Genomic DNA, 26,603 nt, shown 5'->3' with positions numbered 1-26,603 from the left:
TAGAGATGACTCAGTCCTTTTGCTTTATACACTTCTCTCTCTCTGTCTAATTCTTTCAAGATCCAGGCACCCTAAACAGAATTGGTTTCCACTACAGCAAGAGTAGGAATGAAGGGATTTTTCTATTCCTTCAAGGTGCAAAAATACTGGTACAAGTCCAAGTCTTTAGGGAAAGAAGTTTATAAACTAGAACCTTTCTCCTTTCCTTTTCTTTTTTTTTTTTTTTCCACTTTTTGTTTTTTCTTTTCTTCCTCATAGCTTCCAGTTTCTTCACACAAAGAAGGATGTCTCATCTCTTCATTTTCATATTTGGTTTACTGCTTTGCAGACAAATACTCTCTGACCATGAATATGTTTTTCTGTGCCAAAATCAAGTTTTGTTAAATAATGAAAACAAAACAAAACAAACAAAACAAACAAACAAATAAACAAACAAACAAAAAACAACAAAAAACCGTTTTGTTAAATAGAAATCCTCATCCCTTTCCTAAATAAGATTTTTCTGGAAGAAATGAGAAGAAATAATGAGAGTTGTAGAACATTAAATGAAAATGAAGTATTTAAAGTTTACACATTAATCTACATAAACTCTTCTTCCAGCTTATGGAGTAAGGTGATTTTGTTTTACGTGGAGAAGGTGGAGTCTGTAAGGATAATTCTTTAATGGGATTTGCAGACAGCTGAGGTGGGAGGTGTGTCCTCCTCTCTGCCACCTTCCCAGAGCCCTGTGTCTTTTAGGGCACGTTCCCACATGTTCACTCACCTTAAAGGTGTTTTGCCTGGCTTACTCAGCTGTCTATTTCAAAATTGCTTCCATGTTGCTTTCCAGAGGAATTCAGAGATTCAAAAGGAGGATGATTGCTTCTAAAGCCTAGATTTCAGAATCAAAATAGCCTAGGAATCCTAGAAGCCTAGAAGCCCAGGACCTTGATGCTGTATGAATTCTTCAGTTGCTGTACAGGGTCTTTTTGAGGGGTAGGCTGCTGGCAAGCTACTTCAAAATCAGACACACCTTTGGGCTGGACTATTTTGGAAACTAAGTAATTGATGAGGCTCAAGGTATGGTCTGCTAGGAACAAGTGATTTTATTGTGTGTTTTTACACACACTTTGATCAGCTGATGCAGTTGACTGACAGTCTCCTCTGTAAACTGAGGGCAGAGGAGTGGTGACCTGCAGTGAGCCTTTCCTGACTTTTTCCCAAAGTAGGGATTGCTGGCTTTCAGGCAGCTAGGCAAGAGAGGAAAAGGGACGTGATATGGGGGTACCTTTATTTGGGGAGAGCAATCCCTTCTATTCCCGGATATGGAGTGAACTGAGTCAGAAGCTGCAAGGCAAAAAATCCTGGGATAAACATCTGGATGAAATCTATTTACTCCAGCAGAAGAGGTACGGTGCACTTCACGCTTCTTTTCTTCTCTTCTCTTTCTTCTGCTGCTCTCCCTGTAGCTGATTCTCACTCTTTCCCCTTAGGCTTTTCTGCCGGTAGATAAACTTTAAACAACCCTGGAGCACTTTTCTCTATCAGATTTCTTCTTTCAAGGTGGAATGCTTCTGGAGTTCCAATCTTATCTGCTTTCACAGGTAGATTTACCAGGTTGCAATTGAATTACCCTGTGCAGTACTTCAGTCACAAATTAATTATGTATTCTCTTGTCTTTCCTGCTTCATGGGTAAAGCTTGCAGGAAAATGCATGAAGATTTGTTTTTAATTGTTATTATTATCGTTATTATTATTGTCATAATTATCATTAACATTATTATTATTATTAGGAATGTGTGTGATGTATAGGCTGCAGTCAGCTGAAATAGTGGTGCTTTTTTGTCAGGATTTTGCTTTCTGTCTCTCTAAAGGTTGCTCTTACTGTGGGATAGAGTAGGCTTAATGTTGTTAAACGTTTTGGGGGTCAGTCACCTTCTGGGTCAGACCGTGCTTTCTCAGACCTCTGACCTGGGTGTCAACACGTACAGTGACTCCTCTTAGACCTTAGATTATCCAAAAGATTGGCTGTGTCTTCCCATGTGAGCACTGAAGGCTGTTTGTTACTGCTGTGCAGGGTTGTTCCCTCCATACAGAGATGTGGGACTATTCATGGAAATACAGCTGGATCTGGTTTTCATTGTCATTTCTGCATGCACAAATGCTGCAGTACTCAAATAACAAATTGCTTCCAGTTGCTTGTAAAATCTGTTTTTTTTTCCACGCATAACTCTCAACGTCTGCGGGAACAAAAAGGTGACTGTGTGGACAAAATCTATTTATCTATACATATGTATATGTACATATATATATATAGAAATATGCAAAGAAGTAGATTAAGGGGGACAAAAGTACACCTTTAGGGAAATAATTATATCATTATCTAGCCTCTGACCAAGTAATAAAGCCTGTTCCAGTTTACTTCAGAGCAGTGGGACTTAAATACACTTAAAATGGGAGGGACAATGGGAACAATAGTGTTTCTGTGGAATGCTAAAGTGTTTACATTTTGATGTGTTCATGAAAAACATCACAGGTAACTGAAAAATAAGTTCTCAGCAGGTTCTGTAAGATCCAAATGAGTACAAAATAGAAGCATAAATATATTAATATATCAAATTAGTTGTATTGATTATATACTAATAATTAATACCAATAATCAATAAGTTGTAATACAGGGTTTTTTATGATTATAACATTATCTTCATATTTTTAAGTCAAAGAGATGTGGAAGGAAGCTCTGCTGATCTCTAACCTCCTACTTGAAGCTGAACTATTACCAGCAAGAGATCACATTGCTTTAGCTCTGTCTAGCTCAGTTTTGAAAACTTCCCAGGACAGAGGTTCCTCCATATCTTTTGGTACCTGTTGCAGTGCTGTAGTAACCTCCTAGAGAAAGAGTTTGTTTGGGTTCTTTTCCCAAATATTCAATCTGATTTTGATGATACTCCTGTCCCTTGTTAGCCTTCTGCTGTTGCCAAGAGGGGTTTGGTCCCTTCCTTTTTGTTGCTCCCATTCACGCAGGCTCCTGTTAGATTGCCACTTCTCTTTGCTCATTGGTCCTCATGAGTCATGTGCTGCAGGGCCATTAACATCTTGTGTGTTGATGGAGGAAAGCATTAAAAATGTTAGTCATATAAACCCTTCTGCATAAAATTCTCTTAGATCACTGTAGTGCAATCCCACTGGCCCCAAAGTTAATGTTTCTGTGTTTCTTTATAAAGCTCTCTGTAAAACACATGCAGTGTGCACAATATTCTCTGTGAAATCAGGGTTGCATGGGGACATGCTTGTTCCCTTCCATTTTAGTTCCATATGTTTCCCACAGCTTTCAACCAACACAAATTAGCCTCTTGCTATTTGGTCACAAATTACGTGGTGCCAATATATGAAAAATCTTTTGCTAAAGAGGGACAGGACCAGTTCTTCCTCCTATTATCCTACTCTTTCCTTTCTTTTCCCCGGGGATGCTCAGAGTTTGAGGAGAAAAAAAAAGAAAATGGACATTTTCCAGAGGACTGGTTTTATTACTTTCACGTTTTTACTTATATACAGATATAAAAACACAGCAGGAAGACCTTTGGTGACTAGTGTGTGGGAACTGCTCTTAAGAAACCTCTGCTTTTGTGGAAAAACTGTTGTAAGCCAAAAGGTCTTTTGCTGTGTCCTGCATTTTGTGGTATAGAACTGCAGTGTTGTGGCTTCAGCTTGAGTTCTTCTTAGTGAAAATGATGTTGGAATACATACAGTAATTAGCAGTGATTGAATTCTACTATTGTCTTATTCAAAGACAGTGGTAAATATGTTACTATTTAACTAGCATTCTCTGATGGCACACAGAAAGTCTACGAGAGAAGAACAAAGCTTTTTTTTCCTGTCTGACAACTGGTGATAATACCAGAAAATTGATTGTTTTGGTAGTTGTCACCTTCCCTGGCATCAGGGCATTTCTTTGTGTGAAACAGTCCTTTGAATCTTATTAGTAGTAGATCTCAGCATTATTCACAGAAAGGGGTTAATATTTCACTATAATATTTCCCCAGGGGAATCCAGGTTCAGAAAATGCAATACAATCTCCTAACATTGAAGAGAATTTAGAGTTTATTTGGCCTTAATCTTCTGGTTCCTCTCTGTTGAAGACTCTACTTTTTAAGCAGCCTGTAGGTCAGTGTGGAACCCCCGGGATTCTCTCTAGAATCATCTTTGGAAGGAAACTCTGGGATCTACACAGCCTGAAGCATATGAGCATAATCCCTCAATGTAATTCATAATGACGGAGAACAGAAAGATGAATCCTTATGAAAATTTGGGCCTGACAGAGGTGAAGAAGGATCACATGTCTGTCACAATGTAATAGATCCTCTAGAAATTATTTTCAGTGCAAGAGTTTCCAAGGAAATGTGAACAATTTCCTCCTAGAATGTGATTTTAGAAAATCCACTCTATGAGAATTGCACTGTTCATAAAAAAATAAGCAATATATAAATTAGAACAAGTGAGTGTATGGTAACAGTACCTGTAAAAGTATAACAATAATGTAGTATTTTTCCTCCTGCTATTGCCTGTATTCGTAACTATGGTTGATAAATAGTAACTAATGCATTAGAGGTGCCTGGAACAATTTGCATAACTTGCAGAGAGCTATGGTCATTCTAAAGATGTCACTATAAAACATTTGGTTTCCAAATGCTTTGGTGGCTCTTTAGTGTCCCAGACATATTAGTGAGGTGCTTTGCTTATCCTGGAAACAAATGTGGCACAAATAAAGAGGCAGCTCAGCCCAATGCAGGTAAACTGGTTTGTTTAAGAGTTGTGCAGGGCCACAGAGAGCCTTCAGCTCCTACATAAATCTTTCTCAAGCCGGTAGTGAGTGAGATGTTCCCATAGTTTGGCTGTTCATTTGTCTAAACAAAATTACTGAGTTTTCATCCCAATTTAGCATAGGATTACCCTGTCTTGAAATCCACAATGCCTGTCAGTATTAATTGGTTTGCTCCCAAAGGTGACAGTGAAATAAAGATGTCAGCTTTCAGTTCCAGCACTTCATTTATAGCTTGTTTCAACAACTGTGTTTCTGAGTAGTCAAGATGCAAAGAACAATTGGCTGCTGTGCATAAAGTAAAATCAAAAACATCAATAGCAGCATTTCTGGTCTTTTCTTCTACTGAGACTCCTTCATCTTAATGAAAGTTTTGAGACTAATAGTGGAAAACAGTCTCCCTAATTTCACAAGTATAAAGGTCCTCCAGAAGTCATGTTTCCCCAGCAATGCACAGACATACACAAACCCAATCTCAGCCTAAGATGCATCTAAGGCTCATAGATTTAGGAAGTTATTTGTAGATTTATCAATTTATTTGATTTCCTAAACTTGGCCATAGGTTTCCATATAAAGAAGAAAACATGACATTTTTGCTCTTAACCTCCCCCTCCCCCCAAATAAAAAAGCGGGTAGAAAAAATATATTAGACACTGGGTAAGGAACACAAACCTGGAATAAAACTGAAAGAAAATCCCTATTGACAAGGCCTGGAAGTTTTGATGCAGAATGAGGTTATACATCACGGAAAAAAATTGTTTTGTGACTGCTTCAGTGATAATAAATAACAACTAACAACTTCTGAACCACTAAAACAGTTCTAGCATGAGATTATTCTTATGATGGTCTCAGATGCAGAATTAGAAAAAAGAAAGTGTTAATGCAAGCAGAATGCCCTGCTGGAAATGACTGATCAAGATTTCTATTGCTTTTGTGGCAGATAGTTAAATATCTGAAGGGATAAGAATTCCCTATCAGTTTCTTGTCTAGTAACATTGGCAATTATTAACCTGTTTAATTTATTTCCAGAGAAGCTCTGTTTACTCTCAGCTGAAGGGGCTTTGACATACATGAGCAAGAGGTCCCACTTAACTTGCTGAGTCTTGTTGCTGGTGCTGAAGAAATTTGCTGACCCTGTTGATTGTCCAAGCCCCTGTTATCTGGCTCCTTTTCACTTCCTGCAATTATTCCCTAACTCCTTCTTTGGCATTTTGCTAGGTGGTTGCTTTGATCCTCTTTCAGCTGGTTGGCTTCCTCTGAGCAGCCCTCTGCCCTCCTGAAGGCTTTCTCACATTTACATGCACATGCTAGCAGAAGGAAGGCAGAAGATTAATCTCCTCTGGCAATTTCATGATTCATTCTGGAGCATGGATATTCCGAGCACAACAGGGGAAGAAGAGAAAGCTAATATAATATTCTGATGATGCATTTGTAGCTTAGGTTAAAATAATTGCTTTAGAACCCCAGGAACTGACTTTCTATTGGCATAAAGCTTGAAGCTGGAAGCAAACTTAAATTAGAGCAAAGAATGGGGAAATTCCATATGGTAAATTATTGAAGTTGTAGAATCTGATAAGGGAAGAACAGAAAGAGATGCTTCATTGCATTTCTGGTGAGTTCAGTCGTGAAATAGAATCTTCAGATTGGTTGTTGTCCAGATAGTTCACATACTTATAATATTTCCCTGTTCTGAAAGAAGAATCATAGCAATCAAAATTCTTCTTTTTATAATGAAATTAAGACTTATTTACTAGTCTTTGCATTCTCTGTCTCTCCATAAGTGAAATGAGCACGCTGCACTCCAGAAGAAGTTCTTAAGAGGCTAAAAGGGTACATATTACCAGCAGAAAGTGCTTGTGAAATCTTTAACCTTGTTTAGAACTGTTTTACATTACTACCTCAGTCAGAATGTGACCTACATTTTATCTTCTCTTGTTTCACAATGGATTTTCGGGTGTCCTGATTTTGTCCTCACCTATCTTGGAAAAACAGCTCACGGCTTCCCTCATTGAATCACCTGTGAAGAAAACTGGCCGATAGTAAGGCATGACCAAGGCTCACTCATGCCTCCACACAGACACATTCCTTAGCTCAGCAACAACAACCCAGGAGCACATCCAGATGGATACTCTTGTGGTTCTCCTTGCCCCTCAGAATTACTGGTTTGCCACGGAACTGTGCTTAACCTAAACTGATCCTGTAAGGCAACATCCAGTCTGCCTAGTGTTACAAACTTAGCTGGGTAAATCAGGAGATCATGTTCCTTGATTTCATAGCTGTTGAAGGGGATAAAGAGGATTAGAAGAGAAGCTTAACTTTGATGTGCTGAATTATCCGGATATGTCTGCTGAATCATTTTTCTGAAAGCCAGCCTCACTGTTCAGTGACATAATGGTACTTTTTGGAAGCTAAGCATCTACTGTAGGCAGCTCTGTTAAGAGACTTAAGTTACAGACTTTGCCAGCTGCTGCTTTGACACTCAAAGGGGCCCAAGTAGTAAAATGCTAAACTCTGTGCTGCGTTTGATCTTTCAGGAAGAAAGTTGGTTAAATATGCAGAAGTTAAATAATTGAAAATGTTTTGAAGGTTCTAAATTCATGTGACTTCATTTAATTTTTTATATTAGCAAATTTGCTTCCCCTAGTTTTTGACATTTATATGCTCAGTACATTGCTGTAATGTATTAAAAATTAGTTGATAATTAGAATGGTATGTTTTAAATGAGGTTAAAATGTTTCCCCAATTATGAGACAGAAAATTAAATGAGAGTAAAAGCATATGCCAGGAATGTGTAACTCACAAACCTTTGAGACTTCCCAAGCAGTGTGCCATGACATTTGCCAGTATTTCTGAGCTCCTTTTCTGGTTTGCTCTTTGGCCTGAGATCTCTGGCATTTTAAGCCCAGTTAGAAGTTGCTGCAATAAGAAGAAATGTTTGACAATTTTGCCCTCAGTTTCCAAAAGCTGAGTGTAGTATTTTTTAGTTGACTTCCTTGTAGCAGTATTGTGAGTTAATTAGTTGTTTACAAGAACTATGGTAATTTTTGAAAGATATTGTGTTTGTGTCCTCCCATGTCATCTCTTGCCCAATCCTTCCTTCTCTCTGAGGTCATTTGAGGGATAAAGGCTTACCCAGTCAAGCATCAACATATTAATTGTAGCATTGTTTATGCTATTGAAACCCCACTTCCTGCCTCTGAAACTTGTCTTTTCCAGAATCACAGAGTCTTTCTTAGCCAAAATAGTGGCACAGGTGGCAAGCTGACTTCACCAACACTGAATCTTAAGACTTTTGCTTAGAGTGACTCTTCATTTAGTTCCTGTTTGTTTGATCCTAGATGCAATCTCCTCATCAAATCATCATGTCATTAGTTAGTAATGAAATTGACACATGAGTAAGCTATAGAAGGAATACTTCCCCAACTAGGAGTGTGAAGGACATATAAAAATATCTCTGAATGGCTCCCTGATGTGTTGAGGATTGTTCTTTTTATCCTGAATGTTTTTATTTCTCCTCTGCTTTTCGGGGGTTTTCTAGTTTATAGTGACTTGGGTAATGGGGTGTTTTTGGTGACAGGAAGTGGAGTGATAAACATGATGTTCAGTTATGCTTTGATTACTTGTAGCCCATGTCCATTAATTTACACTTACTCAAAGATTTCTCTTTATATGTATAATTCTGTTATTTTTTGTTTTGCTTCATCCCCAAGTTTTCTCAAGTGTCTTTCCACTATAAAAGAGAGCAGAATTCTCACATTTCAAGTGGATTAAATCCAGAGATAATGGCATATAAATTTCTTATAGATTCAAGGTCTTGTTGTTCATAAGAGAATAATTTAAAGCAAAAAACATATATTCCAGTGAGCCAGAGAATTCATGTTGCCTGCTTTCCTGTTGTTTTATTGTTAAACTGTCTTGTACTTAAGATGTGTGAGTTGTAAGAAAACATTTTTTGCAATGGGCCATTTATATTCTGTCTCTGATGTGGATATTATTGTGCCTTATAACAGAGTTATATTCACAGGTAATGTATCCTCACATAAGTGGTACTACTTAATACAAAGCACCTATTGCTTTATGTAGGATTTATCCCCAAAATCTTGTAACTAAATAATGCTGGAATACATGGAACATCACCAGGAGGAAGCATTTACTGGATCTGCAGGTGTATGGTTTGACTAATGTATTTGCCCCACATGTGTTTTTGGGAGGAGTGCTTAAGACAAGCATTGCCAGTTGTTAGACTGTAGTAAAGGGACAGATAGAGGCTGGTAGAAAAACAAGGGCTGGTGTTATCCTGGTTCATATCAGCTTGAATTTGTCATTTTCTACTGTAATCCTTAGATTTATTCCACATCACACATTGCAGCCTGACCTGGGCCATGCTAGATAATTAAGATCAAATTAAACATCTGTACTAGAAAACAGCAGGGGTGAGATAAAAGCACAAAATTTTAATTTGAACAGAGATCTAAAACTGACCTTGTCTTGTTGGGAGAGAGGAATCTCTTTCTATTTCATACTGAAAAACTCGTGAGACAATTTTTTTCTTTAGGTTTGAGAGCCTTTCCTCCCCTTTAATCATTGCCTCCTGAATATGGATACTTATAATTCTTTATTTGTATAAATTCAAGAAATCATAAAGCCCACACCAAACCATTTTTTAATTTATGATTTAAAAGAGGAACCTGAAAATACTGAAGTATAACAGAAATATTTACCTAAATTTTGTAGATTTTGTTCTTTTTTAAATTTTGTGTGGCCAACTCATGATTTCGAACATTGGCAAACCTTGTTTGGATGCTGAACAAACACTGCAAGCTCTCTTCAGGTACTTACATAAATTGATAGGAACACTGCCTGGAGCCTTCTCATTTCCAGGCTAAACAGTCAGTTCTCTCAGCCTTTCCTCATCTGAGAGGATAATTTTTTGATTCTTATGATCATTTTTTGCCTTTTGCTGAACTCTCTCCAGTAGCTCCATGTGTGTTTTGTACTCAAGATCCTAAGACCTGGATACAGGGCTCTAGGTATGGCCTCACCAGAGCTAGAGTAGCTCTGAGTAGAGGTGGGGGGATCACCTCCCATGACCTGTTATTTGCTTCCCAAGACCTTGCTGTAGCGAAGTTTGATGGCTGTACTTATAAATTCTTCATCAAGCCCAAAAGATATATACTCAAATAACCCAGATCTTCATGGAAGACTCAAGGACATGCTTCAGCTATGAGTGATCCACTATGTCTGGAACTTGCTTGATGCATGCTCTTTCCCAGGACATGACCATATTTCGGTTCTCAACAATTTCCTCAGTTCTCTCAGCACTAGAGAAAAAAGTAGTATAGCTAAGTTGTCAATGTTTTCTCCATAACTTTGTATATGGAAGAACTACATTTCAGAGCTCCATCTCTTAATTATAGGAAGTGTTGCTAGAACACAGATGGAATCCTTGTTTTCTGTTTTCTATCCACTGTGGGAGCAATTCAGACAAAAACCTTTTCTTAATTTATTGTGCTGTGTGAAGAAGCAACTGGCTTTTTCTGGCTGCTAACTACTTGCAGAAGGGCTTCAGTGACCCATCATTTGCTATTTCTGTGCCTCAAAAAGTGGGATATAAAAGCAATAAATATTTTGGTCTAGACAGCTTTCTCTCTGCTGCCACCATACGGCTCAGCACCAGTAAGCCAAGAGATTATGAACTTCAGTGTGTTTTTAAAATTGCACTGCTCTGCTTTTTCCTGTTATTTTTCCCCCCCCTCTTTCGGTGCATTCTAAGACTACCTCAGATGGTAGATGTACACTGCTGATTTTTCAGTGAAAATGTTCAAGATACAAACTGTCTTGAACAAAGGCCATGCTAGCTCTGGAGAGAGGCACCATGTGTTTGACTTTGTTCCTTATCAGCCACTTTTTCTTGACTCCAGGATCTGGGAATCCCCACTCCTTCAGGCTGCCAAAGAGAACAACCTTGCTGCCATTAGGAAACTTCTCACTGATGGAACATGCGATATCTATCAGAGAGGTAACTGGGATTACTTGAAAAAAAATGGTTTCTGTGGAAGGCAAGAGCTTCCTACAGTGAGCAGTGTGTTAGTTTTTTTTTTTTTTTTTAATTGCATCAGCAGATTCAGATGACTTAACTCTGTGTCAGCAGCTTTGCAACAAAGTGAGTTTTCTGACTTGGTTGTGCTCATTCACTTTATGCCTGAGATCAGCTGTCACTTACAGACACCTGAAGTTTCTGATCAGTTTTCAGATTTTGTTGAAGTGAAGGACAGAGACTGTGCAGTTGTGTGGCTGTACCAGGCACTACTCAAGGGAGGACATAGCCCTCCTGTAATTCCCCACCTCAATTAATCTATTTCTGCTTTTTTTTTCCTCTGCTTTCTGTACAGTTGAATACGTTGACAATTCTCATTCTTGTCCTACTGTTACTAGGCGCAGTGGGAGAGACTGCCCTTCATGTAGCTGCCATGTATGATAACTTGGAGGCAGCAGTGGCTCTGATGGAAGCAGCTCCTGAGCTTATCAATGAGAGGATGACATCAGAACTTTATGAAGGTAATATCACTGGGAATGAGGATGGGCAGGATTCCCTGCAGGAGGGGAGAGGAAGTGCTACTTGTACTTTTGGGAAACTGGATTGTACAGTTCCTGGTTCAATATGTTGCTGAAATGATACATGGCAAAACCAGCATGAAAATGGCTTCTGACCTTTCTTGGAAGGTACAATTATATTAAACATGAGTACACACATGTGCAAACATGCAAAGGCCTTGTCCACGGAATTGCAAGGATATATACAGTTTGCTTTCAGACATACACATTTGTAAAAAAAGGGATATCTGCCTGGCCTCCCCTAAAAGGAGAAAAAGGAGTTATTTGGTTGAGGAAATTAGAAATGTGGCCACGGCTTTTGAGGCTAGACTCTTACCCAGATTTTTAAAGAATGCTTCTGGTTGACTACACAGAAATTTTAGTTTGAATCTCAAAACAAATAAAATAATAGTATTAATAATGGTTTTTTTTAAATTCTAAAGCCTAGTTTGAAGGATTAGAGGAAGTCTTTGGGAGTCTTGTCTTGACCGTAATCTTCATTTCTTATTAAGGAAATCATAGTCGATCTCACAACTTTCTGTTTGCTTCCCAGAAGAGAGTGACATGTCTTGATTTTCCCTAGAAAAAAAACTAGAGAATGTACCCTGTTGGAGTTTTTTGCCAATTTGTAAAGTCAGTTGTAATAAATTACTGAAAAGATTTAGGTAGAATGAAACCTCTGGAAAATCTCTAGCACGACCCTTTGCACACAACAGAGATAACTTCAAAGCCAATTCCTTTAGCTGCTGTCCATTTACCATGACTGACACATGAACTGTAGACTGCTGATCAGCCTCAAGCTGCTTTCTTGAATGACATGGTTTTGTTTCTGTGTCTTGCAGGGCAGACAGCTCTCCACATTGCAGCAGCCAACCAGAACACCATGTTGGTGAAGGCTTTGCTTAAGAGAGGAGCCAATGCCAGCACAGCAAGGGCCACTGGGCACTTCTTCAGGCGCAGCTCCCAGAACCTTTTCTATTTTGGTACAGCCTTAACTTCTCCCCTTGCTGCTACAGGAGGGAACCAGTGGGAGGGGACGTGGGGGAGCCTTACTTTAGTCCCCATCTAAAGTGGATAAACAGAGGCTCCTATCTCCAAGTGTCATCAGACATACACCTTTTAGCAGAGAGTAAGACTTTGAGCGTGTGAATGTTATGTGAATACAAATCATACACATTTTATAGATTGGCATGTATGAAAATAAATACATATATTGTATAAAAATTGTAATTTAGTGTCTTCCTAGCAGCAAATTACTTGTCAACCTTCTTATGGAGGTAAACCACTGAAAAGAACATTTCTTCCTTTTAGTGTTGTGTGGGACAGGTCTTCTTTAACCTTTCCGATTAGGATGAGAAATGGGGTGGAATTTTACAAGTTACCTAAAGTAACTCCTCCTTTCATATCCTATGGTTTCATAGCATGGATAGCTTTCCCTCAGCATGCTTCAACCTCTTCTACCTCCTGGATCCTTAATGTTGTTTCTCCCCATTCTTTTCATTTCAGGAGAACATGTTTTATCTTTTGCTGCCTGTGTGGGAAATGAAGAAATTGTGCAGCTGCTCATTGAAAATGGAGCTGACATTAGAGCTCAAGATTCTCTGGGTATGTGCTGTGGGGCTCAATGAATTATATAGAGTAGATCTGGACATTTTAATTCAGGCTGTCACCCGTGCATGCAAATATTCTTCTCTCACTAGAAACAGCTGTGGGATGAGGGATATGAGGAAAATAAAAGCCATCAGTTCATTCTCAGTCTTTGCACAGGGCTGGGCTATTCCAGATCCTTCATCCAGTCTGCTTCCTTCATAGGTAACACTGTTCTTCACATCCTGGTTCTCCAACCTAATAAGACGTTTGCCTGCCACATGTACAGCCTGATACTGTCCTATGACAGGAACAAAGAGGGACCAGGGTCACTTGAACTGATTCCTAACAATGAGGGGCTTAGTCCATTCAAACTGGCTGGAGTTGAGGGCAACACTGTGGTGAGTTTGTGTGACACTGGTAGCTCTGTACAAAAGAAATGGAGACCTTGAAATAACATCACTCAGAGCAAGGGTGTTTGTATATGTTCTTAGTGGGTAGGAGATAAGTAACAAGATTTTTTTTCCCAGAAGTCTTATGTAGACCCCAAAACTCCTTTATAAGAAATTTGTTTATCCTAATGAAAGAAATGAGTCCTTAAAGAATAGATATTTTCTCCCAATTTTTGAAGCATTTGAGTTAAACAGGAATTAACAGACACATTGAGCCCAAGTAATTTTTTGAAAGGCTCACAGAAATTATTGTCTTGGTTGCGTAGATTTCATTACTTTAAATGTGACACATGGGAAACCTCTTTGGATACCCACAGGCATTTATTCACAGACAAAATCTTAGCATTTAGTGCAAACCCTCATCCTTCCACTCACTGAAAAGACAAAGGTGGTTAGTGTTTCTTCTGTAGATTCACAAGGGACAGGATAATTTCCCTTGTCACATCTCTTTTCTGATGTCTTAGAAGAGGAATAAAACATTTTTTTCCTAATAGACATGCAATTCCATCTGAAGTCTATTGTCAAGTAACTTTAGTAGTTTGATTAGAATTTAGAGTAAAAATAACTCATCCTTTACGTCAAGCATGAGCTAATAATCAAATGGGCATCTGAAAAGTATCTTCCACTTCTTAACCTGCTGTAATTGTTCCCAAGAGATATGAGAACCACAACAGCTACCAAGTTCAAGGAAAACATGTCATAATTGAAGGCTTTGAACAACTTTATTTGTTCTCAGTGCAAATGCACTATATACTGGAAAGCTTCTGACATCCTTGCCTCCCTTCTTTTCTCCTCAGATGTTTCAGTACCTTATGCAGAAGCGGAAGCAGAATCTCTGGTCCTTTGGCCCCTTGAGCACTGTGCTGTATGATATCACAGAGATTGACTCCTGGGCTGAAGATCAGTCCTTCCTCGAGCTCATAGTATCCACCAAGAAGAGAGAGGTACTGCACTGCATGGATTCTGTGTGCAGGCCATGGTGATTATAGAGGGGGAATAATGATGAGTTTGAAGGTTCAAGCTCACTGATACAATCCACAGAGCAAGGACTTTGTAGCATGAGCTGCAGAGGACACATGAAGTATAGAGGTTTATTAATGCTTTACATGCAGTTTCTTCTGTGGTGTGAAGATTGAAAGTTATTGAAAGAACTAGGTATGAACAAACTACAGAAAAGGGTTTTCTCCCAGCAGGCCAAAAGATACACTAAGAACCTGTAGAGTAGCTCTAGCAAGTATCTTCCTGTACCTGTGATACTGATTAACTCTCAGAATATCCCTATGAGACAGGAGTACATTCAGAAATCCTAAACTGGAGTGCATTTAAAAACCACTCATTGCTATTATTCCTTTCATTTAATGACAGGTTATGACTCAAAACAAAGTGGGCAAATTATCTCTGCTGTAGGCTCAAAAGCTTGTGAAGGGATTAATAAGACAAAAATAGCTGAGTGTAATGGAAAGCTTTGATAGATGTCCCTAGGACTTTCAAGGTACACAACTCCATCAGTTGTAATGACCTTAAATAATCCTAACAGGACAGGAAATGAATCAGAAGACACTTCAATTAGCACAGTTCTGCCCACCCTGTATTATTTCCACCTACCAAAATTTTAGTCAAACCTTTCTAACTAAAGTTTGTGCTTCTGGAGAGCTTTGCTATAGAGTTGCTATGTCTATGGAGCATTCATTTGCTCTTAAGTGAAATCCTCTAAATTTCTATGAGTAGGGATACATATGGAAATCCAGGGAAAAGCAGTCCATGTCAAAAAATATAACAAGCTTAGAAGATGTCCACTTTAGAACACTAAACCGTAATTCTAAAAAGAAAGCAGAATATTGGGCCTCTCTTATCCCAAAACATTCATACAGTGCTTGCAGATCCAAGAATCCTAATTTCAGAAGATAAGATGTCCCCAAATACCAAGAGATATAATGATTTATTTTTTGGAATGCTCTACACTTACTTAGATGCAGTTGCAATTTTTTGATGCATAACTAGTAATTATTTTTTGCAATTGATATGTTTGGCCCAAAATGTTTGCTGCCTCTCTAGAAGAATGCCACGTGTGACCCCATCGCATCATCCCTTCCCAGTTCAATACTGGACTAGAGAAGAACCTTTAGCCCCCAGACAGAAGCAGGTTCCTCTTGGATTAAGGGGAATGCATACACACATAGATACTAAGATATATTTTCTGATCCTGAAGTGGTTGAAAACTAAAAAAAAAAAAATAGATGGGAACTAAGATATGGGAAGATTATAGTAAGCTTCAAACTTGTATTATCCCTTTTAAAATGAAATGTACTGTCCTATGCAAAGAATTCCAGAATACTGACTTCTGCAGAAACCACAACATCCATAGGTGGATTCTCTCTCATGCAGTTTTGATCCGTTATGATTTTTCATAGCCTATTTCATAGGCTATTCAAGAGTCATGTCCATTTATGGAAACATTCCCTGCACTTTGTGCACTCAGCAATTTTTGGCTGACTTAGAGGAAACAAGGCATTGTAGCAAGAGAAGAAAAACATCCAGTGTGCGTCAAGTAGTTTTTCTTTAAAGTAACCCAGTCACAAAAATTTGACTCACATTTCCTTCTCACTTACTGCAGTTGTCCCCTAAACAACAGAAAGTAAATCTAGAAATATATAACAAAGTGTGTGGCTCAAATTAATAAGTTGTAAAGTACACCTGTCTCTCCTACTTATACTCTGTCAGTCTTCTAGTATAAGCTGAAGGCTTGATATAGACAATTCAATTAATTATCATCCAGATAATAAGGCAGAAACTGAAAGGCAGTATTTTTACATAAGCCATAGAGCATCAGACAAGTACAAATATATTTTAGAAAAATGTTTCCATTTTCTTATTTTTAAACGTCTGATACAGAAACTTGTGTTGTTGTACTAACAGGAATATTCTGTCATCCTCAATTCTATGTTCCTATACTGAGAACAAAAGTATTCCAGTATCTAATATGCTTTTCTTGTACTTCCCACTGTTACTCAACAGCTGTTCTCTGCAGGATATATTTCTTTTTTCCAAAGCTCTTTATTGTCAGACTGGGCAAATCCAATGCCCACTAGACCATTCCACTTTTGCAAGGTAAATTCAGCTTCATAATGCTGAATAGGCAGATGAGAATAGTTTGTTAACACTCTCTCAGGAAAATTTGTGAATGCTGTTGAAACAATGCACTTTTGGCAATTAATTCCTTCTTTCTCTCTTCCTCAGGCACGCCAGATCTTGGACCTAACACCTGTGAAGGAGCTGGTGAGCCTGAAGTGGAACATGTATGGTCGTCCCTATTTCTGTTTCCTGGCCTTATTCTACATCCTCTACATGGTGTGCTTCACCATGTGCTGCGTCTACCGGCCTCTGAAACCCCGCACAGGCAACAGAACCAGCAGCAGGGACAACACAGTCTATGTCCAGAAAATGCTTCAGGTACTGGGGCTGTAGGAGTTGGAGCCCCCATTGGGGCTCCCATCTAAACTACTTAACTGAAAAGGCCAATCCTTGCCCAGTCCTCAGCTATTGCAGCTGTCCTCCTCCCTTCTTTCAGCCAGCTGACCTTTGTCAGGGAGGAATAGGAGGTGTGCTCTGCTCTCCATTGCTGTGGCTGGGCTGGTTCCTCTGGCATTGCCAGGTCTGCTCATGTTTATTATAAGTAACAACAGGCTTTCTTCTCCCCCATCCTCTTTTAAAATTTACTTTCACTTTATTTAAAATTTAATTTTAACTTTCATTACCTTTTTTTTTTTTTTTCAGGAATCATATGTGGCATATGAAGATGAACTGAGACTGGTGGGGGAACTGATCACAGTCATTGGAGCTGTAGTAATTTTGGTCCTTGAGGTAAGAGAAACAGCTATACAGTTTCAAGTATCATCAAGGCAGATTTTATTTACTGGACAAACATGGATTTGTGCTCACTACTTGGTAGGGCTTATTTTTTTAGTCTGAGTGCTTCAACATATGTCTATGGCAATAGACATTGCCAACAGTATCTATTAGATGAGACAGAGACTGTGGCAATGTCCTAGTAAGACTCCAGGTGCAGAAGAAGCAATTAGAAGGATTGGTCCCACTCTCAAATACTGTCTGCAGGGTAATCCACAGTTCCTGTTAGCACCATCCATGTCTAGCTGACTCCCAGATATTGCTTCACCCAGCACCCATAAATATTCCTGTCTTTAGGGGTGCTGGGTAAAGTGATTTCTGTCCATAAAGAGAAAATTTTTGAAATTAATTGGAGATCAGTTACTCTCTGGACTTGTAACAGGAGCCTTTCTCAACTACCCCCCACTTGATTTTATTATAATAGGAAATAGAAGAAACATTTTTGATAAAACTCAAAAAATAAGAACTGAAAATTAAACAGGAAGTGTAAACTGCTTTCTGCCTATATGGGGTGCATCAGGCACAGCTGGCCAAAGGAGGTGATTGCCCCCTCTGCTCTGCACTGGTGTGACCTCAGCTTGAGTGCAGTGTGCAGTTTTGATTCTACGGTATGTTCCAGAAGCACAAGTTGTTCTTCCTGTGCTTAGTCAGGACTCTGGGGCGAAGGCAACAACCAACACAGTGTGAATTATAACAAAATCCTTTGATTCCACAAGAAGATCTTTTTCGTCTTTGTTACTGAGGCACCTCTCTCTGACAAGTCTCTCAATCTGCGCAGGCATTCTTAGATTTTTCAGCAATCTCTGTCTCATCCCCAGAAGGTCCACCTGGCTCAACCATTCTGATTTTAAAGTATCATAGAAATTGATCCATCAAAGGAGATGTGGCTGACCCTAAGAACCTGTGAATATTGGTGGTTGCCATGACATTTAGTAGTGTTGTGGAAACTGTCTGAGTCCTTAAGTTAACAGGATGTCTCTCTTAGATTCCAGATATCCTTAGAGTTGGAGCAGCTAAATACTTTGGACAAACAATCCTAGGAGGGCCTTTCCACATCATTGTGTAAGTAGAGAACATAATAAGTCTAATAAATATATTGTGTATCGTTTTCCCCACTGCTCTCTTTTGCCAGATGAGTCACTTTCTCCATTTTCTTTAGCGTATTCTTTCTCTGGATTTATTTTTCTTAATGGCTCGGCTAATATGTCCTTTACTGAACATTTTTTTGCTGTCTCTGCTTCCTTGCAGCATCACATACGCTTGCATGATCCTGGTGACCATGGTGATGCGCCTCACCAGCACAACTGGGGAGGTGGTGCCCATGTCCTTTGCCCTGGTGCTGGGCTGGTGCAATGTCATGTACTTCGCTCGGGGCTTCCAGATGCTCGGACCTTTCACCATCATGATCCAAAAGGTGTGAGACACAGACAAATACGGGCTATCCTGGCACCTCTTTGCAGATAGGGAGAACTGTAAGAGTACTTTTCCCCCACTCAGGATTATTTGCTTAATTTTGCATTCACATACAACAAACTGGTTCTTGTCTACACAGAGCATTTTAGAACTTTCACATTCTCTCTTTAGTGCAAAGGTTTCCTTTAGTCTGCTCATGGTCTTAGAATCTGGAAAAAGGTTTACATGGGGTGACACTGTGACTTGGTGGAACAGTTGGGCCTCATGGTGGATCTGCCTTTGCTCTACAGATGATATTTGGAGATCTCATGCGGTTTTGCTGGCTCATGGCTGTGGTGATATTGGGCTTTGCATCAGGTGAGTCTACAAAGAGAAAATAATCATGTTACCCCTGCCAACTGCTTTGGTATGAATTAAGAGTGTGGGTTTTGATTAAATCTCTGATTGACTTCTGAATAGCTGGAAAAACTGGTGATGATGTTTAGCTTCTATTTCTCTGAGCGTGGTCACCTTCCCAGTACTGACTTCTGTTCTCAAACCATGAGTTTGGTTTTCAATTCTTGCACTTTCCAGGGTCGTAGAAACTAGGATAATTCAGATAATTCCATATATTTTTAAGTCAAGGTAACATACTGCAATTATGATATTTGTCTGTGGAAAATTTGATTAGCACACATAGCTTTATTATATCCTTGAGGATAAAAAAATCACTACTTTGAAAAATAAATAAATAATGAAGGTAATTTTGGGTCATTTTATCATGGAGACCAGTGATTCTAATCAGGGAGTTATCCTTGCGTAGAAACACATGCAGGTCCTGCCCAGACCATATTTTTTTTGGTCAGAATCTCTTGTTATTCCTCCTGGAATGTAGTTCCTGTTGTTAAACTCTCTCTTTTTTTCTCCTAATTTCTCTCTTCCAGCTTTTTACATCATCTTCCAGACAGAGAACCCTGAAAACCTTGGGCAGTTCTACAACTATCCCATGTCCTTGTTCACCACTTTTGAGCTGTTCCTCACTATCATTGATGGCCCTGCAAACTATGATGTGGACCTGCCCTTTATGTACAGTGTGGTGTACTTTGCTTTTGCCATCATTGCCACCCTCCTAATGCTCAACTTGTTAATTGCCATGATGGGTGACACCCACTGGAGAGTGGCCCACGAGCAGGATGAGCTCTGGAGAGCCCAGGTAATCTAGTTAAGGTGGGCATTCCTACCAATTTCAAATAGCAGCTAGAAACCCATCAGCCTTTCTTGTCCATGCCGTGTCTTCCTAGAAGTTTGTTCCCTATGTGGAGAATCTCTTGTTAAATAGAATTGAAATTGCTTTTTTTTTTTTTTTTCTTTTTTTTTTTTTCCAAATCACATTGCTGTGTAAAAATTATAATTATAGGGGTTGTATAAGGGGGGATAGAACACTAGGTAATGGTTACATGAAGGCCAGAAATGTCTTTCGATGCACTAAAAGTAGTTGGCCTGACTGTCTTGGTCAAAAGGCAAAGAAATTCAACCAGTTCTATAGCTAATCGAGAGGAAATCCATTTCCTCTGCTTTTCTGTGAGAAAGAAGTCAAACAAATGGTAGAATGTAGTCAGTCATGTGGCCACAGTGGCAAGTTCTGATGACAACTAAAATAGGTATACATGCTGTCCTCTTCTCTAGCTTGCAATTAATTTCCATGAGGTATAAAAGGAAAGAAATGGAACAATGTTTTAAGACCACCATTACTTCTTCAAAACATGTCACAGTTAGATCTAAATCAGTGACTGCCTTATTTGAAATGGAGTATAGACTCTATAATTGGTTTTTGCCTTAACAAACTATAATGAAGTACAGCATGGGTCAGTGCTCATGAAACTAATGTTTTTGTAAGTGAGTCTGATTTTTTTTTTCTAATTCATTGAGCGTTTTCTTTTTCTCATTCCCAAGGTTGTTGCTACTACTGTGATGTTGGAGCGGAAACTGCCGCGGTGCATGTGGCCGCGCTCGGGAATCTGTGGGCGGGAGTTTGGGCTGGGGGACCGATGGTATCTCAGGTGAGTTCTCTTGGAGTGTGTGATGTCAGGATCCAATGAGAAGAACCCAATGTATGGCTGTTAATAAAGAGCCTCTCCAGTGGTCTTGGGAGTGTTTGAAGTGCTGTCCTTACAGAATACAGACCCCAGTCTGTTTTCTGTCTGTGACTGATAGATAGACAAGCACTGTCTCCCTCAGAAAGCTCTGCTGTGCATTTCCTTGTGAAATCAGCTGATGCCTTCTCATCCAGTAGTCACATTGGACAGACCCCAGAAACTGCAGGGGTTATAAGACCTGAATTTTTCTTTCAAACTTCTTGTAATGAGTGTCACTGAACTTCACTGCTGTGCTTGGTTGGCCATCCCTGTCCCTTGGACACATGAAATGGCAGAGGCAGAATCAATTTATCAGGCATTCAACAGCAATGAGCTGCCCTCTGAATGACTCAAAATCAGAACAGGAATAATTAGTTAAAATTTCTTTCTCGAGTGAACCTAGTAATTACTTTATACTTTGCAATGACTGTGTCAGGTGGCAAAGGCACAGGTCCAGGATTTCAGGTTAGGCACTGAACTAAAAAACTGTCTGTAGTCTGGATAACATTAAATTCCTCATTATTTCTGATTTTAATCAATATTTTTGCTGGGTGAGAAAAGAAATAACTTTCGGGCATTTGCCTTTTCTAACTGTGCCATCTTTTGCTGATAAAGCCAGAAGGGGGAGTGGTGGCTGTATGAATCATAGAATCATAGACTCATAGACTATCCTAAGTTGGAAGGAACCCACAAGGATCATCAAAGTCCAACTCCTGGCCCTGCACAGGACTTTCTGCAGGTTTTGCAGACAAACTGAGCCTTGAGGATTTTCTTATTTACTGGGCAGAACAAGCAGACCTAAAGTGGTGCCAGTATGCAACACTTTCAGTCCAAGGCATGGAATATAGAAATATATTGCAAGAGCAATGTCCCAGAAATTCACTGAGAAAAATTGGGATTGCCAGTTATTTACTGGATGCTGTGAGAAAAGAGTGCTGTGATTTAGTTCTGTCAAGTCACATGGGTGTTCCTTGTATATGTGTGGGATAGTAATTCAGAGGACTTAAGTAGTGTAGAGGACTGGTGGAAGTGGAGCAGTTAAATACAAGTTCAGCAAGAGAGGAGTGACATCCTGAGGCTAGCAGCCTTAGAGTATCAGAGGAGGAAAGTCAAGAACAGAGAAAATAAATGAATATGTGCATATATGTGAATATATGCGTATATCAAGGTCTGCCAGTTGCTTACCGCTGGCAAAATGGAAAGGGTAAATCATGACTGGGAAATGAGTTAAAGGACAAGAAACCACGAACAGACAAAGGTACTGAAATCAGTGATGAGGATGAAGGTCTAGGAGGTAACTGTACTAGCAGCCTCTAGCATCCTGCTTATAATAAGTTTCCTGTGCAGATTTTTCTGGAATGTCTTTGTCAGTAGGCTTGTTTTTTGGAGGGTTTTTTTTTTATAAACTGGCACTTTTCTACTTCATTCAGTTTATGTTTTTCTAATCCTCTTCCAGAATTGAAGACAGGGTTGATCCCAACAAGCACAAGATGATGCGGTACACAGAGGCATTTAAGGTTCAGGATAGGGATAACTATGACAAAGGTTCAGAAAAGCTGGAGACCAACGGGGACACCTTGTGCAAGAAGGAAGCAGACAGAGCAGTGTCTGCTCTGTCACTGTCACGGAGCACATCCAGAACTAGTTCTCACCGTGGCTGGGAGATACTGAGGCGCAACACCTTCCGCCAGCTCTGTGGAGAGGTCGGTCCTGCCATGGATGAGGAGGTCTATGATGTCTAAGAAGCCTCTATTTTCACTCCACAGTATGTGAAGTGGCCCTTTTGCCATGACAGTTGTCTTCTACAGCTGTTCATACACTCCCCATCACGCCACACACATTTGTCAGCCTTGGAGAACTCTGCTGGTGAAGATTTTGTGAGCAGTTCATGACATCTGGGCTATGGCAAAATAATGCAATCTTTTCTCTCCTACTTGTAAGCCTCTTTGCAATTGCACTGATATTTGCACCAAGCTGGTGGGTTTATTGAGCTGTGTTATGCAAATAATCAAAAGAAGCCTGCAATGGGATTTCATCCATTTACAATGAAGTGATAACAGTAAGCCCTCTTCCAGACTGTTACATAGAGTATAATCTTCCCCCCCAGTTTCATGAGATTGCAAGGCTCTCATAGCAAAGAATGACTGAAGTTCTGATTTATGATTTGACACAGAACAGAAAAAAACCCAAACTCCCCCAAACCCCACAAATTCTGTAACTGATCTCAGGAATGAAGGTAGTTGTTGACACTGTGATGATCAAAAAGGACTGTAACTACTCAGCTGGCATTCAGGGACTGACAGATTCTGCCCTCTGAAGAAAGGCAGTCTCCATTAACTGCAATTTCAACATTTCTGGCTTAGCAGGACTGTTTTGGTTTGCTTGTTTGGATTTTCTATTGGTGATGAATGTTTTTGTTTGTTTTAATTTTTTGTCACGAGCGCACTTTAAGCTTTAAAAAAGATGTGGTTGCTGTTCCTGGGAGTATTCTAAAGCGGGAACTTATTTTCCAATTGAGAAATTGTATGACCTGGTTAGGTGACTTTCAGCAGTGTAAAATTTCAGCAGAGATACTTATCTCCCAAGTAAGCTAAAGCTGGTCTTTTGTTTTTTTGTGGAAGAAGGTTTCTGAACCAGAGTTCCCTGACTTATAACTGAGCCATCAAGGTTAAGTAGTGAGCTCCTATTTAACACAGACAGAAATGGTGAGGAGGTGTTGGATAGGTGAATAAGAACTATTGCAGAAACAGTTCAGAAACTGGCACTTGCTCCCTCTCTGTCTCTCTCTGAAAGTCTAAAACTATCCAATGAACAACTGATTTGAACAGTGAACCAGTTGGATGAAAGTCTAAAACTATCCAATGAACAGTGAACCAGTTGGATGAAAGTCTAAAACTATCCAATAAACAACTATCAACAGTTCCCTTCCAGGCATATGCCAGTCTGTCAGTTTATCATCTGCCTCAGGCCACTTTAAGAAAAATGAAGAAATGTTCAGAGAAATGGACAGTCATTTCAGTTTCTTTTTGTATTCTCGGGAGTGTGGAGTTTCATTCCAGTAGCAGAAGTTAAGCAGAAAGCAATCCATGGTCTTAACATTTCCTTCCAATGATACTAGTAACAGCAACTTTGTTCTTTAAGAAATTAAAGATTATTATCTAGCACTAGACTTTGAGCCAAATCACCCTGTGATAATCAAAGCAGACAATGAAAAAACTGAATCCAGTGGATTTCTGATTTTATTGAAATATCACTGCAAACCTCTCCTACACCTTCTCACTTGTGTAATGAGTATCATGATCTTTGCAATTGTGTGTATTTATTTAAATGCCCACTTTCTCTTACTTGATTTTTTTTTCCTCCAATGGAAGACAGACAGAAGGATGTCACTTGTCACTCTGTAAGCTTTTGAGTTGACTAATGTTACTGAATTAAAGGTCTTGCCTGGTCTCAGTCACTAAAGTGCTGTCAGTCCTTCCCAAAAGCTTTGGCCTTTTCACTGGAGATCTATGGAAATGGGAGCAATGTGGTACATTAACCAGAACTGTGAAATGTTGCTCTATTGTAGATTAGTTTTATTTCATAGTGAATAGGCAATAGCAAGAGCGGGAGAACTAATGATTTCCAGGTCCTATCCCTGGCCCCAAATATAGTAGAATTTTTACTAGTTTGAAAAATAGCTTGAAAACTGAAATACATCTATGATGGAACAACATACTGTCATTTCTACGAAATAACTCCCCCTTATAACAAAATAATAATAACAATAATAATTGTAATAATAATGTAGATTGAATTACAAGTTGTGTAAGCCCTGGTTCTGATTTTGCATTCTTTTTCATTGTTATAAACACTGAGTAATTTGATCTTAGTAATTAAAGCAACACTTTGACATGGCAGGAAGCAGAACATAATTCAGTTACCAGTGCTAGACCTTTTATAAATTTTGGTATCCACTCTCCAAGTGCCTTCTTTCATAAAATTGCATCCCGTGATCCTTAGCTTTCAAACTTCCTGCAAAGAACCCCTGCAAACAACAGCATCAGAACTATGTGATTGATTTTCTGACTTTGGAATTGCCTAATGTAAATAGGATAGAGAATCATAGGAGGAGGGGACCTTTAAAGGTCCTGTAGCCCAGAAACTGAGCAGGCACATCTTCAGTTGGATCAGGTTGCTCAAAGCCCTGTCCAACCAGACCTTGAATGTTTCCAGAGATGGTGCATCCATCACCTCTCTGGAAAACCTGTTCCAGTATTTCACCACCTTCACTGTAAAAAGATTTCTTAGTGGCTCCTATTGGAATTTGACTTCCAGTTTCCTAAAATGACTTGCATATTTTAAAAAAACCAAAACCATGGGGAAAGACCTTGTGCAAAAGGGGGCAGAATATTTTACCAATAGAAAATTGATTCCCTGGTCTTTTGTTGATGATCAATGATGCAGACCATTTTTAGAATAATTTTATTTATCTGTAGGATAAATGGCTACAGAACAAAACTAGAGGTGTGGAAATTTGGCAGATGTAATGGGCACACCAGTTGTTGGGAATATCAAATTTAATACATAAATGTATTAATGACTACCTACCCACAGTCATTTGGACATAGATACATGAAGTTCACCTGTGTGAATCTCAGGTGATGAAGTAATAGGAGGCACTGGAATCACCTTCGCGCTGTTTCAATGCAATCTAGGTCTGACTCAGCAAAAGCAGTGCCTTCAGTCACACAGAGGCAGAACACTTTCACTGTAATATTCTGCATGAATGTGTTACTTCAAGATTTGCTTTATGTTTTGTGCTTTTTGGTGTAGTTATGTCCTAAAATTCTGAAACAGTATTGCTGCTCCTTGCTGTTGCAAGGTGTCTTTCCTCTCCTTCCTAACAATATTGCAATTATTTCAAAGCAGACATTCCTCCCCTCTCTGAAAGTGCTAACCTCAAACTGTCTTCTACATTACTGAAGTTTATGATAATGTGATGAATGAATGTTTTGATCCACTTGCTTATAGTTGAATGAAATATATTTTGCTGACAATAAAAATATGGAGTGTCTTAACTGCTTCTTTGTGTCTAAAATAACTATCAGGAGCCAATTTTTGTGTTAGCTTCTCTAGCATCAATAATAGGCATTAGCTGACCAATAGTTTATATTGTCACATATGGGTCCACACAAAATTTTTTTAATTAAATCTGTTGTTCCACAACAATCCACTTCAGGTATTTCTTTATACAAAGTTTGTACAATGTTCCAAATACTGATTTCTGGTTTAAACTATGAACTGCCAAGGTCCTGGTTTTTAAAGTCATTGAGAGTTTAGTGAAAACTGCAGGGCAGTTCTCTTTTCTTCAGGGAAGAAGTTGTCCTTTCATGCTCATGGAAGGATGCATGTTGGACAGTGAGGCAACAATGCCAATATAATACACATTTATACAGAGTTTTCTCAGGAATACACATGCAAAACAGATACAGATAACTCAGTTTTATAATGTGCCAGTGTATAATCATGGTTCACTGAATTTGATGTTTACACCACTCCTTAAATTATTACTGTGAGTCAAGTTGATTTTTTGAAAGCTTCCTAAATGGGAATGAACCAATTCAACAAATACTTGGTTCATAGATGATTAGGGTAATAATTAGAGCCATTAACTATTGATTTTAAGAATAAAGTTAACTTTATCTCTGAAATTACAGAATTTAAATCAAGCTCTCAGCTGTGCACTGAGAACTCTCT

General features: G+C 39.1%; 1 protein-coding gene and 1 long non-coding RNA gene across 5 annotated transcripts; one reads left to right on the top strand and one right to left on the bottom strand.

Moving 5' to 3' along the window:
- Positions 1–698: 698 nt before the first annotated feature.
- On the top strand, positions 699–25,911 carry LOC135294545 (transient receptor potential cation channel subfamily V member 6-like). 4 transcript variants are annotated; one of them, XM_064409947.1, is made up of 17 exons: positions 699–1,059; positions 1,209–1,388; positions 10,720–10,817; positions 11,234–11,356; positions 12,235–12,375; positions 12,899–12,997; positions 13,205–13,380; positions 14,229–14,375; positions 16,669–16,881; positions 17,000–17,083; positions 17,206–17,292; positions 18,323–18,399; positions 18,586–18,751; positions 19,041–19,107; positions 19,674–19,942; positions 20,683–20,789; positions 22,321–25,911. In XM_064409947.1, the coding sequence occupies exons 2-17, from the start codon at positions 1,258–1,260 to the stop codon at positions 22,604–22,606; spliced, it is 2,271 nt and encodes a 756-aa protein (XP_064266017.1). In that variant the 5' UTR covers positions 699–1,059; positions 1,209–1,257; the 3' UTR covers positions 22,607–25,911. The 4 variants fall into 4 exon arrangements, with proteins under 4 accessions (XP_064266017.1, XP_064266016.1, XP_064266018.1 ...); XM_064409946.1 differs by having other exon boundaries at positions 1,206–1,388; XM_064409948.1 differs by lacking the exon at positions 17,000–17,083 and having other exon boundaries at positions 699–1,388.
- LOC135294547 (uncharacterized) lies at positions 1,206–2,974 on the bottom strand. The gene is made up of 2 exons (XR_010356628.1): positions 2,845–2,974; positions 1,206–2,219 (listed from the first exon to the last, which is right to left on the bottom strand). It is a non-coding gene; the product is annotated as an uncharacterized LOC135294547 (long non-coding RNA).
- Positions 25,912–26,603: the final 692 nt, after the last annotated feature.

Source organism: Passer domesticus, chromosome 2 (assembly GCF_036417665.1).
Source record: "Passer domesticus isolate bPasDom1 chromosome 2, bPasDom1.hap1, whole genome shotgun sequence".
Taxonomy (NCBI): domain Eukaryota; kingdom Metazoa; phylum Chordata; class Aves; order Passeriformes; family Passeridae; genus Passer; species Passer domesticus.
Note: the sequence above shows the minus strand (reverse complement) of the source record. Positions and strands in the feature narration are given on the sequence as shown.